At 43.2% G+C, this 19482-nt stretch overlaps 4 protein-coding genes across 10 annotated transcripts in view; 1 reads left to right on the top strand and 3 right to left on the bottom strand.

Annotated features, from left to right (window-relative positions):
* The window catches only part of vegfba (vascular endothelial growth factor Ba), a 28651-nt gene extending 26502 nt beyond the window's left edge, over positions 1-2149 (bottom strand). For 3 of the 4 annotated variants that reach the window (XM_031789768.1, XM_020471971.2, XM_020471972.2), the window contains exon 1: positions 1672-1783. The gene's annotated coding sequence lies outside the window, so the exon portion shown is untranslated. Of the gene's footprint in view, positions 1-1671; positions 1784-2110 lie in introns of those variants that run through there. The other variant, XM_031789765.1, reaches the window with a different exon arrangement.
* nudt22 (nudix (nucleoside diphosphate linked moiety X)-type motif 22) lies at positions 831-5417 on the top strand. Of its 3 annotated transcripts, none has more exons than XM_020471969.2 (7): positions 831-1796; positions 2988-3084; positions 3210-3948; positions 4159-4275; positions 4439-4536; positions 4659-4752; positions 4963-5417. In XM_020471969.2, exons 1-7 carry the CDS (start codon positions 1676-1678, stop codon positions 5077-5079), a joined length of 1383 nt encoding a protein of 460 aa, XP_020327558.2. In that variant the 5' UTR covers positions 831-1675; the 3' UTR covers positions 5080-5417. The 3 variants fall into 3 exon arrangements, with proteins under 3 accessions (XP_020327558.2, XP_020327557.1, XP_031645624.1); XM_020471968.2 differs by lacking the exon at positions 831-1796 and adding an exon at positions 2183-2389; XM_031789764.1 differs by lacking the exon at positions 831-1796 and adding an exon at positions 2771-2898.
* Positions 4887-15420, bottom strand: si:ch211-107m4.1 (heterogeneous nuclear ribonucleoprotein U-like protein 2). 2 transcript variants are annotated; one of them, XM_031789763.1, is made up of 13 exons: positions 14540-15407; positions 14089-14224; positions 13895-13974; positions 13554-13799; positions 13280-13392; positions 12826-13092; positions 12246-12368; positions 8995-9096; positions 8568-8736; positions 7994-8314; positions 7779-7861; positions 5498-5570; positions 4887-5053 (listed from the first exon to the last, which is right to left on the bottom strand). In XM_031789763.1, the coding sequence occupies exons 1-13, from the start codon at positions 15252-15254 to the stop codon at positions 5040-5042; spliced, it is 2442 nt and encodes an 813-aa protein (XP_031645623.1). In that variant the 5' UTR covers positions 15255-15407; the 3' UTR covers positions 4887-5039. The 2 variants fall into 2 exon arrangements, with proteins under 2 accessions (XP_031645623.1, XP_020327556.2); XM_020471967.2 differs by lacking the exon at positions 4887-5053 and having other exon boundaries at positions 5145-5570; positions 14540-15420.
* A 316-nt stretch (positions 15421-15736) lies between these two features.
* zgc:153018 (Transmembrane protein 179-like) lies at positions 15737-18951 on the bottom strand. The gene is made up of 4 exons (XM_031789762.1): positions 18404-18951; positions 17907-18044; positions 17623-17701; positions 15737-17260 (listed from the first exon to the last, which is right to left on the bottom strand). The coding sequence occupies exons 1-4, from the start codon at positions 18724-18726 to the stop codon at positions 17039-17041; spliced, it is 762 nt and encodes a 253-aa protein (XP_031645622.1). The 5' UTR covers positions 18727-18951; the 3' UTR covers positions 15737-17038.
* Positions 18952-19482: the final 531 nt, after the last annotated feature.

Here is a 19482-nt window from a genome sequence, read left to right as displayed (position 1 = left end):
AACTCACATTTTTTATTTAACATTGTTATCAGGAAATATTCCAAAAGTATGGAAATCAGCTCTTGTGCAGCCACTCCATATGGACGGTGATAGTATTGATCTTCATCATTATCACCCCATTTCAAGGATTCCTTGTCTAGCTAAGATTCTTGAAACCTTGGTAAATGTACAACTTCGCTATTTATTATCTGATTTTTTAAAATTTGGAATGTAAACCAATCAGGGTTTAGGCCTGGACATACCACTATTACATCAACCACTTTAGTTGTTCATGATCTTTGTCAATTGCTTTAGACACTAAAATGAAATGTGCTGCTTTGTTTGTGGACCTGTCAAAGGCTTTTGATACTGTTGATCATGCTATTTTACTGAATAAGTTGTCCTCAATAGGCCTGAGCTCTGACGCCTGTTCTTGGTTTCATGATTATCTTAATGACAGAACTCAGACCATCGTGATTGATGGGGTTAAGTCTAAACTTCTTGAAGTAAATAAAGATGTACCACAGAGGTCGATTTTGGGACCTTTTCTCTTCCCTATTTATATAAACACCATTGGTCAATCTGTTAAAAATTGTTAACTTAATCTATATGGGGATGATACTATTATGTATGCTACTTCCCCAACTGTTGATCTGGCTGTGCTAAAACTACAGTCAGATTTTATAGCTATGCAGAAATCCCTTGCTGGTTTAAAACGTGTGCTTAATATGGGCAAAGCGAAATACATGTTGTTTTCAAACTCTCATAAGAATGTTTCAGATGAACTACATGTTCACTCATTAGATGGTTCTCCAATCGAACGTGTTCCCACATATAAATACTGAGGCATTTGGATTGATGTGTATTTGACATTAAAAAAAACATATATACTGAACAAAAATATAAACACAACATGTAAAGTGTTGGTCACATGTTTCATGAGCTGAAATAAAAGATGTTCCATAGGCACAAACATGTATTTCTCTAAAATGTTGTGCACAAATGTGTTTACATCCCTGTTAGTCAGCATTTCTCCTATACCAAGATAATCCATTCACCTGACAGGTGTGGAATATCAAGAAGCTTATAAAACAGCATGATCATTACACAGATGCACCTTGTGCTGGGGTCAATAAAAGACAACTACAAAATGTGTAGTTGTCATACAACACCACAGATGTCTCAAGTTGAGGGAGCTGCAATTAGCATGCTGACTGCAGGAATGTCCACCAGAGCGGTTGGCAGAGAATTTCATGTTCATTTCTGTAACATAAGCTGCCTCCAAATTCGTTTTAGGGAATTTGGCAGTACATCCAACCAGCCTCACAACCGTGTATTAGATCCTGTGGGCGAGCGGTTTGCTGATGTCAACATTGTAAACAGAGTGCCATTTTGAATGCACAAAAATACCGAGACGAGATCCAGAGGCCCATTGTGAGATGCATATCTGTGTTCCCAGTCATGAGAAATCCATAGATTAGGGTCTAATGAATGTATTTCAATTTCCTCATTAAATTGTTGCATGTTAAGTTTATATTTTTGTTCAGTATTAGCGGTGGCTATAAGCTTGCTAGCTAACTCGACTAAAGACACTGGGCTAAGCTTTTGACCTATGATGTCACGTGGCAAAACAAGTATTTGAACAACAAAAAAGCAATGGTGAATTGCAAGGGTAGAGAAGCATAGACGTACCGAAATGTTGTACTTTCTTCGCATCATAACAAATATACTGGGGATTGTGCTGGGGTGTAATCATTATACCGATTCTGTTGCGTTTACGCCAAACGCAAACTATAGTTTATATTGGACAAATTCAGGTAGGTCCCTCCCCATTTCTTTCCATTTGCAACTGAAAACAAAATATCTGTTCTTAGTGGACACATTCAGGACGTTAGCGCAGTTTCACTCCTTTTCAGATCGTTTATTCCATACTGAACACGACCACACACTACTGCACGTTTTGGGGTTAACACTTCCTTGTCTTTCTATTCTCTACAAGATAATGCCTCATTGTTTCTCTTCTGGCTAATAACAAAAAATACGCACATTTAATGCATTTCACACACTTCAACACCCCAAAATAGTATTTTACTCATCAATGCATTCACAGCAGTTTACTTCATGTACTCACCAACCTCATGCCTCCTCCAATCAGCTGTAGAAGTGGGCGGTGCTGACCTGATTGTTATGACTCGTCCACTAAATCACTTCCTGGACTTTTAAGACCACATATTTTGTCAGTTACTAGTATCTTTGCATATATGTCTCTCAGTGACCAATTTTTAAATATGTTTCTAACTTTACCAAACGCTCGAGACTTTGGTTCAGTCAGCGTCCATTCCATAAAAGTAATCTATATGTTCGTTAAGGCTTGACTTGTTTATGCTATAGCAGTGGAAGGAAGCTATTGGTAAGGATCAATCTTTCAAACTATAGCCGTGTTTGTGTCATTGATAAATTAGCTTGTCAGAACAAGGTGCTGGGTTCAAACGTTCAAACTAACTTTAGCAAGAAGCTGATTGAACTAGCTAGCTACTAGCCTAAGATGTACTCTTACGGAGCCTATAGTTACTCCTTGGTTGCCAGAGCCAGTATACCTCTGAAAATAACCTAGAAGGTCCTTGGACTTAAGGAGTAACGTTAGGCTCCGTAAGAGTACATATTTGGCTAGTAGCTAGCTAGTTCAATCAGTTTCTCGCTAAAGTTAGTTTAACCGTTTAGTCCCGGCACATTGTTAGTGACAAGCTAATTTATCAATTACTTATGTTGCTAGAAATGTACCATTATTGGGAATTCACGTTTAAATTGAGTATTTGGCTGTTTTGACTTTGAGAGCCACTTCGCCCTTTAAACAGAACATGTAAGGTCCTTGGACTGTAAGGAGTAACGTTAGACTCCTTTAGTCCAATATTGGGCTAGGTAAAACTATCCTTCCTCAATTTGAAAATGATCTTCATTTATTCTACACAAACATGAGAGCTGATTTTATATGATTCCGATTTGATCAGGCTTAATCAGAATGGATCCTGAGGTCTCTGTGCTGTTGCACTGCACCGCCTGGGGAGGACTCCTGGAACCACAAGTGCAGGTGGAGCTTTCTGCCAGGTAAATTCAGAATTCATTATTTTCAATCGATAGTTGGTTGTTAGACTACTTCTAACTATAAAACCAGTTATCAAACACAATGAATATATTGTCCTCTCACTCCATCTCTCTCTATATTCATCAAGGTTTAACCGTCAGACAGAGCCAGCACTGGAGAGTCACATAGAGGAGGTGTGGACAGAGAGGGTGACCATGGAGCCATGGCTTTTCAATGGGGCCAAATTCAGGCTGCACTCTTTCAGTCTGGCCTCACCCCAGCCCTCCTGTCCACCTACACCCCAGCCTCCCTGCATGAATGGAGAAGGAGACAGAGACGGAAGGCAATGTAGCATTCAGGAGGAAGAGGGCCAACACGAGACAAAGGGGAACGCGGACTCTGAAAGAGCAGAGGTGCTCAGACACCAAAGAGATCAAATAGACAGAGTCATAGGCGAACGACAGCATAATGACAAGGATTTGAGTAGCTATAAGCAGAGGGAAGGGAACCCCAGAGACACGCAAACTTCCACCCCAGGGTGCAGAGACCAACATCCTGCTGTGGGAAGCAGTGCAGTAGAAGCTCAACCCTTCCCACAGAGTGATGTGGGTGGGAAGGGTGAGGGGGCCACTCCCATCCTGACCCTGAGGTTGGGCCTGACCTGCTATAGGGACTTCCTGGGCACCAACTGGTCTCAGAGAGCAAGGAAGCTACGCCAGCGTGCGGAGGTGGAGTATGGGGATCCTCTGGCGCTATTGGCCCAGCCGCTGGGGGTGGGTGGGGTCTTGTGTACGGCTGACAGACAGGTGGTGCTGATCAGGAGGAGCCAGCAAGTGGCGGAGGCAAGGGGGCTGCTGGACATCCCTGGGGGGCACCCAGAACCAAAGGTGAGACGGGAGAAAGAGGTTGAAAGTTAAACCAATACTGTATGAAATGTGGTATTGTTTCCTCCATACTTGTGAGGTTGGTTGGATTAAGTTTTGACACTTATTCAAAACGACTGTTGAACTGCATTCTATTTCCATTGTTTGCCATACTTATGGCAACTTACTTATGGTATCTAATTACCTTTGCTGCCTCCTCCCCCTTTCCCCCAGGCTGTGTTTGAAGGCCTCGATGAAGAGGACAGGATCAGGGTGGAGATGCTGCAGTGGAGGGAGGAGGCTGTGGTCAGAGAGCTGTTCTCTTCTGTGTGCGCTGAGATCAGAGACGAGGTGAGACAAAGAAACATAGCTGCTGGCCATGAGACTGAGTGGTCAAGGACAGTCTGTTTGTTTATCCCCTTTCTTTCTCTCTCCATCTATCATTTTCTTTCTCCATCTCTTTCATTAAGTTTGTCTTCATTCCTCTCATTACGACCCCACTGTCTGCCTGCAGGTAAATGTTCCTCTGTGTTCTCTGGGTGAGCCGGTACTGATGGGCATCGCTCTAAATCACACCAGTGCAGGCAGACCCAGTGCAGAGTTCTACATCAGGTACTCACAAAGGAAATGACATCATAGAAAATAGCCCTTCATTATCAGGCCCATGTTTGATAACTGACCACAAAATGACATTCAGTATTATACAATTCCTATGTTGTGTTGTCTGTCCCCAGTTGTTCACTGACTTCCACAGAAGTTCGAGAGCTTTACTGGCAGGGGGGCATTGAGGCCCAGGAGTCTACAGATATCGTGTTCTTGAGCCAAACAGTAAGGAGCGCCACAACAGTTACTGTTATCTGTGAAACTAATCTGTGCATAAAGAAAATGTAATGTCTAAGAACAGAGCAAAGCATATGGAAAGTTCATAATTGAAACATAGATATTGAACAATGTCATACAAATAGTTTATAAACAGTTTATTACACATTAGCACCTTATGTGTAATGAATCTCTGAACGTTTGTCTTGTGATTTGAAGGAGGTGCTACGGCTAGACCAGAGCACCCCCCTGTGGTCAGAGTTGTGTCCTTCAGCCAAGGGTGCTGTGCTGCTCTATCAACTAGTGCTGCCTGACCGAGAAGACAAAAGCAATTGATCAAACTCCAGCTACTGCACAGGATAAAATTTCCAGATGTTGAAATTAATACAATAGACATTTTCTTCAACGAAAAAGCAGCGATTTAATGTTGTTGTTGCTTTAAGAGACAATACTTTTGTAGAAAGTTTTAAGACCCCCGCTATGAAAATGTCTGAGGAAACATTCCCTGAATATAAAGTTCCAGCAGTATTTCAGAAAAAGATAACTCCATACAAACGTTGCTTAATGTTTGACACTTAGGCACCTGGTGGAGGCACAATATTTCCCAACTTTGCATAAAAATGCTGTAAGATAATGTAAGATATAACCTGTATAATAAATCTTTATAAAAACCACCTGCAGAATTTGCTGATCTCTTTAGATGTTTAACAGTAACCCTGGTAACGGTAACTATCATAAGTGTAGTTCCTGTTACCATAGTAGTCCTGGTCTTGGTAAACCTGATTCTCGTTGCTGTAATAGTCCTGGTCTTGGTAACTCTGATTCCACTGAACAGAGAGGGGGAGAGAGAGAATAGAATACATCATTCATACCTTAACAGAAACATTGACTGTGAGACTTTTAACATGTGAGACTGTCTAAGGTGCTGCAAATCGGACTGCACTTCCTTTGTGCTCTGTACACAGGTATGCTCTCTATCCTACCCTGTCTATAGCATTTACCTGTTTTGCACCCACACACCGGTACCAGGGTCTCAGAAAAATGTGGAGCAGGACATTTGACTGGCAGTATTTTAATTTACCAGACATTTAAGAAATGTACCGGTCCCATGTGCATTGGGTGTGCGTAACCACCCACGGTGCTCAGAATAAAATAAATCACATTTAGATTATGGTAATTCATTTTAACAGAACATGAAACTCGGATGCAATGGGCTCCTTATCGAATTCCGATGCAGAATTTAAAGATGTTAGAATAACTGTTCACATTTACTTTTCCTCAGTAAACCAGTAAGGAACAGCAACATCACTAGCCTATGTCAATCTACTATCCCCCATAGTAGAAACGTTAACCTATTCTATTGGTCAGCTAGTCATTCTGTGCGAGAAAGAAATAGCCCATTCCAAACACTCTGGGACAGTTGTGGGACGACAGATCCGAAATTCATACAACCACTAGGCCTAGTATACACCCAAAACAACATTAAAAAGCAAGGAGTCTGATGCAACAGATAACGATTAGCTTAAAATGTTGATCAACTATTATTTCAAGGCAGTAGGCGACGCGTGAATGTTCGTACCAAACTGCAAATTTGGTTTCAAAGCGTTTTCATGAGACCGGGATGAAATTACCGCATCTATTAGAAATTTAGTTAGAGTTGAGATAAAGATGCAACAACTAGCATGGGTTGCTAATATGACTAGGATTGGGCCTTTGGCTACCTCGACAATGAAATACATTTGAAAAACAACAGCTAAATAGGCTACTGTTTTCAATGGCATATGGAAGTCTTTATAGTTTGATTGGGTTTTGGCTAAGCTACTTTGAAGCAAGGTAAGACATGCCTCAGTGTAAAATGTTCAGGTTTCAAACAGTTAAGGACATTTTTATTTATCGTCTTTTTTTAAATTACTTTTCTTGTTGCCAAAAGCCGGCTATTACCGCTAATGGAAACCCTGACAGATACCCAATGTGCATGCCTGTTTGTGTGCGTGTGTACCACTACCTGTCTGTAGCATGCTTCCTGTCTGTAGCATTCTAGCTGTTTGTTGTAGTTTAGCTGTCTATTGTACTCCCTGCATGCTTCATGATTAAAGTCATGGCTGCGGTACTGGTAGTTCGCTCCATTGAACGGTTCATCCTGCCAGATAAATATCACAGAAATGTGTCGCCTAGGCTCTAGATCCTATAGCCCTGCCCCTAGATCCTATAGCCCTGCCCCTAGATCCTATAGCCCTGCCCCTAGGTCCTATAGCCCTGCCCCTAGATCCTATAGCCCTGCCCCTAGGTCCTATAGCCCTGCCCCTAGGTCCTATAGCCCTGCCCCTAGGTCCTATAGCCCTGCCCCTAGGTCCTATAGCCCTGCCCCTAGGTCCTATAGCCCTGCCCCTAGATCCTATAGCCCTGCCCCTAGATCCTATAGCCCTGCCCCTAGATCCTATAGCCCTGCCCCTAGATCCTATAGCCCTGCCCCTAGGTCCTATAGCCCTGCCCCTAGGTCCTATAGCCCTGCCCCTAGGTCCTATAGCCCTGCCCCTAGGTCCTATAGCCCTGCCTCTATATTATCCTGTAGATTATATACCCTTGCCTCTAGATTATGTACCCCTCCTTGTAGGTTATATACCACTGTCTCTAGATTATTTTCACCTGCCTCTAGATTATCCTCTAGATTATGTACCCCTGCTTCTAGGTTATATACCACTGTCTCTAGATCATATACACCTGACTCTAGATAATCCTCTAGATTATGTACCCCTGCTTCTAGGTTATATAACACTGTCTCTAGATCATATACCACTGTCTCTAGATCATACACCCCTGCTTCTAGATCATATACCCCTGCAGCATGGTTTCCAATCTGCGATATCAGCAACTCTCTACTATATCATTCCAGTCTTTTTCTGTCCTATCCAATAAAATCATTTTAAATCAATAAAAAATCCCCAAAATGTATGAATTAATAAGGCGGTATATAAGGAAACTATGTAAAGGTGAAGTATGTTCATCAGAGGTTGATTGGATAGACGAGGACTCACATATCTGAGCTGCTGTGGTGTCCAGTACTGCTGATGACCATATGGGTATGGCTGCTCCTGGTTGAACCATGTGCGGTCCCAACCTACAGACAAAAAAATGTATTACTATAACCAGAAGAACCCCAAGGCGTGACATATTACCAGACCAAACACATAATAATTACACAGTAATAGCGCCACTCAAGTTTTTCCCCCCATCAATCATTCTCCCTGACCTCTCAAGTCACCAGCCGCCACTGGATTGTACCCCCTGTCCATCCGGCCCTTGATGAGGGGTTTAGTGGGGTTATAGTCTTGCGTGGCCATCCTTCCAAATCTGGTCTTGTTAAGGTGATAAGACTGAAGTCCGAGGCTATGGGGGTTATTGTATCGGACGCGGGGTTTCTTCCGTTGTTTGGGGGCGGAGGGGACAGGGGGGAGCAGGCTTTTTGACTCTTTTTTGTACCCCTCCAAGAGAGCCTGTGCTTCCTCTCTGGCTAGCTCCACAAACAGCACCTTCTCCAGCAGGTCTCCCTGCTCCGGCAGAGTGCAGCTCACTGGGGAGGAGAGAACATCAACACAGCATCAAAAGCAACCACACCTTCAGTTAGGTTCTCCTTTCACTGTATAGGCTTGCACAGTATGTTACTCCATTAAACTGAATCTGTGTGAAAATGATGCAACTCAGAACAACTCAAAGACTGATATGCTGCGACTCTATAAACGTTTTTGAATTGTGTGAATGCTTACGAAATTATACTTAAAAAGGTCACTGCTCATTGGTTATCTTCTGTATTGTATTTCCCTGACCTTTGACCTTGTGGAGATCCGTTTCAGGGATCTTGTCCCCCTCCTCCTCCTGTTGCTCCTGCAGACGCCTCTTCCACTCCTCTTTAGATGGGAACACCACCACCGCCCTCCGCCTGAAACCCGCGAACCACAGCAGCCTCTGGCGCTGAGCTGAGGGGTGGACGTTGGGCTGGGGATGAACAACAATACACTATTGTCCAATTGTCTTTACAGAGAACTCAAATTCATATGTTTTGCTTGGTGGTATGCAGGAGAAGGAGAGGAAACAAAGAGGAGTGGCAGGAGAGAAAGATTGTCTAAACTATCACCTTTAATTATGAACAGATTTGATTCCTAACCTATCAGTTAATATACCCTCACTCTTTCAAGCAGCTAGCCAATCAGCAGACACTGCCTCCCCTTGCTGTCCTATCAAATAGCTACCTACCTGGTCCAGGATGTAGTTGCGTGGAGTTTGAGCCGCCACCTTGATCAGCTCACTGAGACACTGAGAGGCCTGCTGCAGCCTGCTCTCTCTACGACCCTGCCCCTGTGGAGAGGAACACACAGGTTTTTTATTTGATTTTATTTCACCTTTATTTAACCAGGTAGGCAAGTTGAGAACACCTTTATTTAACCAGGTAGGCAAGTTGAGAACACCTTTATTTAACCAGGTAGGCAAGTTGAGAACAAGTTCTCATTTACAATTGCGACCTGGCCAAGATAAAGCAAAGCAGTTCGACACATACAACAACACAGAGTTACACATGGAGTAAAACAAACATACAGTCAATAATTACAGTAGAAAAATAAGTCTATATACTATGTGAGCAAATGAGGTGAGATAAGGGAGGTAAAGGCAAAAAAAAAAAGGCCATGGTGGCAAAGTAAATACAATATAGCAAGTAAAACACTGGAATGGTTGATTTGCAGTGGAAGAATGTGCAAAGTAGAGATAGAAATAATGGGGTGCAAAGGAGCAAAATAAATAAATAAATACAGTAGGGAAAAGGTACAGCTAACAACATACAGACACACACCTTTGGAATTGATATAATTAATAGATGAATAAAACTATGAATAGTGTTAGTGTTATAATGGTGTTATAGTGTTATAATGGTGTTTGTGTTATAATGGTGTTAGTGTTATGTGTTATAATGGTGTTATAGTGTTGTGTTATAGTGTTATGGTGTTATAGTGTTATAATGGTGTTAGTGTTATAATGGTGTTAGTGTTATAATGGTGTTAGTGTTATAATGTTGTTATAGTGTTATAATGGTGTTATAGTGTTATAATGTGTTATAGTGTTATGGTGGTGTACAAAAACACCCTGTGGCGTACTGCACTAGCATCGAATAGTCCCTGCAATTTGCAACTTTTCAGGGAAATCAGGAACCAATACACACAGTCAGTTTGGAAAGCAAAGGCTAGCTTTTTCAAACAGAAATTTGAATCCTGCCGCACTAATTCCAAAAGGTTTTGGGACACTGTAAAGTCCATGGAGAATAAGAGAACTTCCTCCCAGCTGCCCACTGCACTGAGACTATGAAACACTGTCACCACCGATAAATCCACAATAACCAAGAATTTCAATAAGCATTTCTCTACAGCAGGCTATGCTTTCCACCTGGCTACCCTAACCCCGGCCAACAGGTCTGCACCCCCCACAGCAATTGGCCCAAGCCCCCCCTCCCCCATCACCCAAATCCAGACAGCTGATGTTCTGAAGAGCTGCAAAATCTGGATCCCTACAAATCAGCAGGGCCAGACAATCTGGACCCTCTCTTCCTAAAATTATCCGCCGCCATTGTTGCAACCCCTATTACTAGTCTGTTCAACCTCTCTTTCGTATCGTCTGAGATTCCTAAAGATTGGAAAGCTGCTGCGGTCATCCCCCTCTTCGCAGGGGGAGACACTCTAGACCCAAACTGATACAGACCAATATCTATCCTACCCTGTCTTTCTAAAATCTTCGAAAGCCAAGTGAACAAACAGATCACCGACCATTTCGAATCCCACCGTACCTTCTCCGCTATGCAGTCTGATTTCCGAGCTCGTCACGGGTGCACCTCAGCCACGCTCAAGGTCCTAAACGATATCATAACCGACATCGATAAAAGACAGTACTGTGCAGCCATCTTCATCGACCTGGCCAAGGCTTTCAACTCTGTCAATCACGTATTCTTATCGGCAGACTCAACAGCCTTGGTTTCTCTAATGACTGCTCGCCTGGTTCACTAACTACTTCTCAGGTAGAGTTCAGTGTGTCAATTCGGAGTGCCTGTTGTCCGGACCTCTAGCTAGCGGTCTCTATGGGGGTGCCACAGGGTTCAATTCTCGGGCCGACTCTTTTCTCTGTATACATCAATGACGTCGCTCTTGCTGCTGGTGATTCTCTGATCCACCTCTATGCAGACGACACCATTCTGTATACATCTGGCCCTTCTTTGGACACTGTGTTAACAAACCTCCAAACGAGCTTCAATGCCATACAACACTGCTCCCGTGGCCTCAAACTGCCCTTAAATGCTAGTAAAAACAAAATGCATGCTTTTCAACTGATCGCTGCCCGCCCACCCGTCTAGCATCACTTCTCTAGACGGTTATGACTTAGAATATGTGGACAACTACAAATACATAGGTGTCTGGCTAGACTGTAAACTCTCCTTCCAGACTCACATTAAGCATCTCCAATACAAAGTTAAATCTAGAATCGTCTTCCCATTTCGCAACAAAGCCTCCTTCACTCATGCTGCCAACATATCCTCATAAAACTGACCATCCTACCGATCCTTGACTTCGGGCGATGTCATTTACAAAATAGCCTCCAACACTCTACTCAGTAAACTGGATGCAGTCTATCACAGTGCCATCCGTTTTGTCACCAAAGCCCCATATACTACCCACCCCTGCGACCTGTATGCTCTCGTTGGCTGGTCCTCACAACATATCTGTCACCAAACCCACTGGCTCCAGGTCATCTATAAGTCTTTGCTAGGTAAAGCCCCCCTTATCTCAGCTCACTGGTCACCATAGCAACACCCACCCGTAGCACGCGCTACATTGCACTGGTCACCCCCAAAGCCAACATCTCCTTTGGCCGCCTTTCCTTCCAGTTCTCTGCTGCCAATGACTGGAACAAATAGCAAAAATCACTGAAGTTGGAGACTTATATCTCCCTCCCTAACTAAGCATCAGCTGTCAGAGCAACTTACCGATCGCTGCAGCTGTACACACCCATCCACCCAACCAACTACCTACCTCATCCCCATATGTTTTTGTTTTTCTGCTCTTTTGCACACAAGTATTTCTACTTGCACATCATCATCTGCACATCTATCACTCCAGTGTTAATTTCTAAATTGTAATGACTTCTCCACTGGTCTATTTATTGCTTTACCTCCTTACTTCATTTGCACACACTGTATACCGATTTTTCTATTGTGTTATTGACTGTATGTTTGTTTATCCCATGTGTAGCTCTGTGTTGTTGTTTTTGTCGCACTGCTTTGCTTTATCTTGGCCAGGTCGCAGTTGTAAATGAGAACTTGTTCTCAACTGGCGTGCTTGGTTAAATAAAGGTGAAATAAAAAATGATGTGTTATTAGTGTTATAATAGTGTTATAATACTATTATGGTGATATAATGGTGTTATAATAGTGTTATAATAGTGGGTAGTTGTGTGTCTGGGGGTCTGACCTTCATGCAGGGTAGGAGGCCTGCGGTGCCCAGCAGGGTGTATCTCTTCTCTGGGTATTGCTTCATGTGAGCCCTGGCCCAGTGGGTCTTACCTGCCCCTGGCAGACCCACCATCATCAACACCTGAAGAGGAGAGAGGAGGCAGAGGGGTAGAGAGAGGAGGGAGAGGGGTAGAGAGAGGAGGGAGAGGGGTAGAACAAGGAGGGAGAGGGTAGAGGGGGAGGGGTAGAGCGAGGAGGGAGAGGGGTAGAGTGAGGAGGGGTAGAGAGAGGAGGGAGAGGGGTAGAGCGAGGAGGGGTAGAACAAGGAGGGAGAGGGTAGAGGGGGAGGGGTAGAGCGAAGAGGGAGAGAGGAGGGGGAGGGGTAGAGCGAAGAGGGAGAGAGGAGGGAGAGAGGTAGAGAGAAGAGGGGTAGAGAGAAGAGGGAGAGGGGAAGAGGGAGAGGGGTAGAGAGAAGAGGGAGAGGGGTAGAGAGAAGAGGGAGAGGGGTAGAGAGAGAGGGGTATAGCATGAATAAAGTGCACACAGGCCAGCGAATAGAGTTCATGTTAGTGCTGACAGTCATTGCTCTGCTCTCTCACCTCACACTGCAGTTTGGAGGTTGGTGGGGTTGGGGCACTGAGCCTTTGTCCAGCAGGCAGGGAGGAGAGGGGGGTGTACCCTGCAGGGCTGGGGTACCAGGGGGGAGACGTGGGGTCCAGGTTGAGGGTGATAGAGGTGTTTTTGCAGAGGACGTGGGGGTACAGCACAGAACCGCAGAGAGCAGCCGAACTCAGGTGGAACGCCATTCCCATAAGGCGACCGTTCTTATGGAAGGAGAGCTCAACTCCTTCCTCCTTAGAGAAAGACTATGGGTGGAAAGATGCAGGGAGACAGGAACAAACCCATAAACACAAAGCGAGGCAGGGATTACTTCAATAGTAAGGTTTGTATTTTTTAGATTTGGATTGTTATTATTAAAATGGCATTTCAACATGTCCTGCATTCAAGAAAGTGAGGGAGGGGTAAAAAAAACAAAAAACTAGTGTCACTCACAGCATAACAGCCAATGACATCGCCCTCTGAAAAGGGCTCTCCAAACTCCTCCTCTTTCCCAGCCGTCACTTTTCTGCCCCTAGCGTCGTAACCGTAAGACAAGTCCTCGTCACCTGAATGAGGAGAATGAGAGAGAAATCAGCACAAATCATACAGAAACATTTCATTCATAAGACTCAATGAAGTACCTCTGCTAAACCATGGGACATTTATAACCAGAACATATCCACATAATTGGCACATTTTTTTGTTGGGAAAAAAGTTTGGTCCTTACCGAGCATCAAGTTGGAGTTCCAACGCTCCACTGACCAGCCCAGTCTCAGACCATGGTGCTCAGGGTCCTCAGAGTCCAGTGATGGAGACACCAGCTTTTTCTCAAACATAGCCTCGAAGCCCACCCTCCCCTGGTGAGTTCCGTGTGTCAGTCTGCATCCAGACCACAGGAGAGGGCAACGCTCCCAGAACCTTGGCTGGCCGCTGCAGCCGTCCCGGCCCACCTCAAAGTGCAGGTCACCGCCGTCTGTGGAGATTAGAGAGGATGACCAACTGACCATTAACACCACACTGGTCAACCAGGGCAATGAGAGAGAGGTGATCCCTCATAATTAAACTCACAGGAGTCTAGTCTGACCCGCCCTCCGTCTTCCTCGGCATCAACACCATTACTCTCAGGCTGAGGCGGTGGGGATTTGGCCCTGTGTGGAGAGAGAGTTTGGTCATGTTTAAAGACACTGTCTGGTGGGTAGAGGATCATTTGCCCAGGCTCACTCGGAAAACCCTGCAGAGCTTGAGTCATGGAGGAAAGGTACCTGTTGTACTGGATCTCCTCCTTGAATTCGTAGTAGGCCCTGCCTCTGGTTCTCTCACCCTGAGCAGGCCTCTTTACCCCACGCTTCTCCCCTCCACCTCCAGCCTTATTTTCCTCGTCTTTGTCCATGTGAAACACTGCAACGAGAGTGGGGGAGGAGGGGATTCTGATTGATTGATTACTCTAAAAGTGTAGGCCAATGTACAAGATGGGTTATAAACCTGTAACATATGGATACCAGGGTTGGGGTCAACTCCATTTCAATTCCAGTCAATTCAGGAAGTACACTAAAATTACAATTCTCTTCAATGCTTTTCATTTAGGATTTGTTTTTAATTGGAGTTTGCGTCACTTTTAGAATTGACTGTAAATAAAATGGAGTTGACCCCAACCCTGAAGGATACAATAAAAATAATCATGACATTATTCAGTGTGTGTCATATCATATCTACCGGTGTCCTGGTTGGTCTGGTCACTGGCCACAGATCCCAGGCTGAGGCTGGATGCAGTGCTGCTCCCTCTCTGGGCCACCATGGAAACACTGTCCTCCTCCTCAACTCTGTTCTGCACAGCTGATCCTGCATGATCTTCTTTAGACTGCCCAACAACCAACATACTTGTGACATGTTGCTGTTGCTCTACTTGTTGATTTAACGAGGTCTGCTCCATCAACCCTTCTTTGTCTGCCGTGGTTTTTGCACACGGGCTCATGGTAAAAGTGCTGATTACACACACGTCTTCCAACTGACTTGTTGACGTGTTATCAAGTTTGGCTGCTGAAATTGCAGGTGCCTCGGTGTCTGCACCGATAGGAGAACAATCAGCTCTAGGTCTCACCATCATCTCTGAACTTGCGGTGCATGCAACGTCTCCATCGTGTCCAGTGGCTTTCGCCTCCTCGCCCGGTAGAGGGACTTCTCTCTCCATCGCTAACACTGTGGATGCTCTGGGTGAATCGTCATCTTGTGGCTTCGACTCTTCTCCAAGACCAGGGACTTCCTTGTCTTGTCCAAGATCGCTTGATTCTGGAGCTTGCAATTCAGCTTCGAAAGCGGACATCAAACGCCCAACGAGTTCTGCCTTCAGTCCTTTGATGTCCAGTGCTCGCTCTTTGAGCATGACTCGTAGTTTGGCCACTTTTAGTTTTTTGACTTCTGACAGTTTCATTTTCCACTGAAATGTGCGTTGCTTTTATCAAGTTAAAAACGTTACTTTACCTCATGAGCTTCCAAATGATTGTTCTGCAGTAAAAAAATATAAAAACTTTAGCAAAAGAAAGCAACTGCTCGAATCAAAACACACCCAGAGACTGCTGTCCTGTAAAATTCAATATACGGTTCTACTCTCTGATTGGTCCATAGGGAAAATAACCCCGCCTTGATATCCAAGCTCTTCCAGCTATTGGTGTAAATTGGGTCCGCCCATAGACACGTTTCATTCCGATGGACTGGGTTGACCAATCACGCTTCCTTTATTCACCAAATAAGCACAGACCTAGGATCAGCCGACGTTGCTCAACCAATTCAAATGTTTGTCTACGAATGATCTAGAAACAAACAAAACTGATCTAAAATCAGCACTGCAGGCCAACTTCTAGTTTCATGCCCAGCGCAAATGTCAACAAGTTATAAACATAGTAACTCCCAAAATTAAACGCTTTTTTTTTATTCATAGGAAGATATTTTTTGATTTACACAAACAGGATGCTAAATAAAAACATTAACATAAATAACCAGTATAAAACATCATCAATATTGCCAGTAATACTCCAAAATGCAATAGATTATAGACAGTCTATCTCTCTTCCGGTTTATTTTTCCGCTATCTGTGTGTCACCACGACTACTGAGGTCAGAGTTCAGAGTTTGAAGGTCAAGACAATTTGGAATACGTGTTTTTCCGAGTGTATTTTGTCTCTATCCTATACCTCCCTAAACCTTCTTGGCTCAGCCTAGTTCACACATATACTTGTTCTGATACTACTATCATCAAAGCTATATATTTGTGAAAAATCTGGAGGCTTAAAATGCCTTGAAAGCAGCTGCACCTACACAAATAGCATCATACGACAACCTTCACTAGAGGAAGAGAGTGATTCTGTGACACAATAAAACATTAATGTGTCTTTCTCACACAGTGATCCTATTTGAATATAGTGTCTCTCTTTCAAAAAAATACTATATGCTTCTTGCTTCTCAATGAAAGCGCCTCAGTACAAATGTTCATTTACTCAAACAATGAATTACTTTTGCCTTGAGAGCTATTGCACACAACATGCAAATGGTACATATGCCAATTTTGGAACTGTTGGATATAACAGACATACATATTGAACAAACACTTTTAGGTTATGTTTTGTTGAAACAGACAACCCTGTAAAATAATAACTTAGTATTTATATGTAACTAATTTGGCACAGGTCAGTCAGTCAGCTACCTTGTTATGAAGTTAGTGAGCTATGCACTGATGAATGTCACTTATATCATACTGATTGTGATCACATATTAAACCATATGTCTAAGACTCTAAGATAAGACGGTACTAGTTAAACATCTAATTAATAAATGCAATAACATTACTTCATTTATTCCTTTTTTGGTAACCGTACGTTCAATGAATCCCCTTTGGTCTGAAAAATTATTGGTAGATGACGATTTGTGGTTGGAGGTTGAACCCTGTTAAATAAGAGGCTACAGTAAGTGGTGAATGGTGGTGGTGATGAGATTTAGCAGAACAAAGGTCTTGGGGTTCAATAAAAACACTGGGTGTTGGTAATGACGGGTTATGAGGGATGGAACTCATATAAATTCAAATGGGTTTAAACAAGGGTTCAATCAAACTACAAACTGTAGTCCAGTCTCTTGAATCAATACATTCTCAGCTTCTTTGTTTCATATAGATTTCCACCCCTCATAATGTGTAGCTGCGTGGGGTTCCATTGGCATTAGGGGTTTAGACAAAGATGATGCTGGGTGCTGTTGATAGGGGTTGTGTGGGTGAGGATGAGCCCCGGTCTGATCCTGATGAGCCTGAGGAGGAAGAGTGACCGAGGAGATGCTCCTTCTCCCTGGGCAGGCAGGGCCCGCTGATGTGCTCGCTGTGGGAGTGGTAGAGACGCATGAAAGACAGGATGGAGTGGGTCAGCCACAATGCTGTCACACTCCACAAAGCAACCTGGAGAGAGAGAGAGAGAGAAAGATTATTATCAGTTAAAGTATATATTATAAGTATTATTGAATAGAGAAACAAAAAGAGAAAGAGAGTTATTACACAATAATAATAATAAGAACACTAATAATAATAATAATAACAACAATGATCATAATAACAATAATAATAACAGCAACAATAATAATAACAAGAAGAAGAAGAAGAAGAGGGTGTAAGGGGAAATAGAGAGCACAGAGGGAGAAAACTGAAACTGAAACTAAATCACAAGTACACTGATTCACTCATGTTAATGCAAAGCAGACAATTTCTATTTTGAGCAGGGAAAGCCCACTGGCATGAGATATGGGCTATGGGGGACTACATACCTCTGCCAGAGTGAGCTCAGTGTAGAAGGAGGACGTCTCTACATCCAGGTACATGGGGACGGACTGGGATTCTGCACAGCTGCACGCAAACAGACAGAGACAGACAAGAAACTGTCAATATTTAACAAGGCAACAGTCAAACCCCTGCAGCTTGACCTTCACACTCACTGCAATGTATGCAACACATCGGTCGATGCACAGAGATTTTCCTGACCAAATTACCTGGCCTGGAAGACCCTAAAGTACGACCTGTTGATATATATGTCTCAGTATATGAACATTACCTGTAGGGTCTGGTGTTGTCGTCTGTGACAGTGTTGCACCAGGAGGCCAGCCCCAGGGAGAGGGTGACACTAGCCCCTCCAGATAGGAACAACACACACAGGCTCAGGATCAGTGTCAGGAAGGCAGAGAACAAGGTGCTGGAAAATAAACATAGTAATAACATTGGTGACTGAACTACTGAAAACATTGTAATTTGAGTAAACTGTTATAACTATGTAATAGCAGTTACCGATGACACATATGACTAACAATGCATTGAACAATTTGATATTTCATAATGGTCATTATTATTATTATCAGGCTAGTTATGTCATTTATGTTTCCATTTGTATCGTTGTTTTTTAAATATTTTATATATATATATTTATTTTTTTAAACAAAAAAAACAACGATATATATATATATATATATATATATATATATATATATATATATATATATAGGCCTACTTTATGTACTATTGTACTATTGATTAACTATTTCAAAGCCTACTCACTCGTCAAGCCGTCCGTGGAGATAGAAGATGCTTCGCCAGCCCTGCGCAGCACCATACAGCACCGTGAAAACACCGACAAAAGTTGCGAACTGGCATGCAGACGGTGGACCCCATTGCTGTACCACCAAGTGTGAAATCTCACCCTGTTCCACAGAAATGTCGGTTCGATTGTCCGTTCTCCAAGAACCAGTGGTGAAAAGCGCACAACGTCCTTTGAAAGCTGAGCCGTTTAGCGCCAGCGGGACAACCACCATCAACCCGGCCAGTACTGACAGGGTGTGGGCTGCGCAGTGAGCCACCAACAGTCGCCGATCAAGCTCCATATCCTAAATCCAAAAGATCGATCAAAACGAACTAAATACAGGATATCTTCAGGCAGTACCGTCCCGTTTGTTCGGTATTATCTTGAATTATTAAACTACCATGTGTCATATTTCTGAAAGAAAACAGGATATTTAAAGAACAGCCTGCACGCAAACTAGCATTACAACACTCCCTTCCCCTTACAAATGTGCCAGTGACGCACTTGCATACGACACATTCTGGACACATTTCCTAGATCAGAGATGCAGTGAATGCTGTCAAAACGGTATCATTTTGCAAATGTATTATTTGACTCAATCAACTGAGTGGTACTTTTTAATCGTGGTACTTTTTAATCAATCATTATCCATAATAGCGACAAATATGTTTTTTTTTTTTGTTATGTAAGATGCATGGGACAGAATGGGGGTATAAAGCCGACCCCCACCTCTTGTCATTTAAAGTCGGTCAGTAGGACAACATTAATCCGATCAAACGTCCTAACAATGGACCATTGCAAAAGTCTGTCCTATAAATCATTTATAGGATTATGTCATATAAATAAGACATACTGCAGCCTAGGTCATCTACAATTTATGAATTATTTTATTTGTTCCAAACAAACTCCTACAAACTTCTAGGACTCTTCATTAATTCACCAAAGACATAAACATTACACCATTTTACTGTACAGTATTGATGAACGCTCTTTCATTGATGGATGCATCACATAGTCATGTCCATGTTACTACAGCAAGTGGCGCAAAAAAAAACAA

This window comes from Oncorhynchus kisutch, linkage group LG15, assembly GCF_002021735.2.
Source record: "Oncorhynchus kisutch isolate 150728-3 linkage group LG15, Okis_V2, whole genome shotgun sequence".
Lineage (NCBI taxonomy): Eukaryota > Metazoa > Chordata > Actinopteri > Salmoniformes > Salmonidae > Oncorhynchus > Oncorhynchus kisutch.
This window is presented reverse-complemented; position numbering and strand designations above follow the sequence as displayed.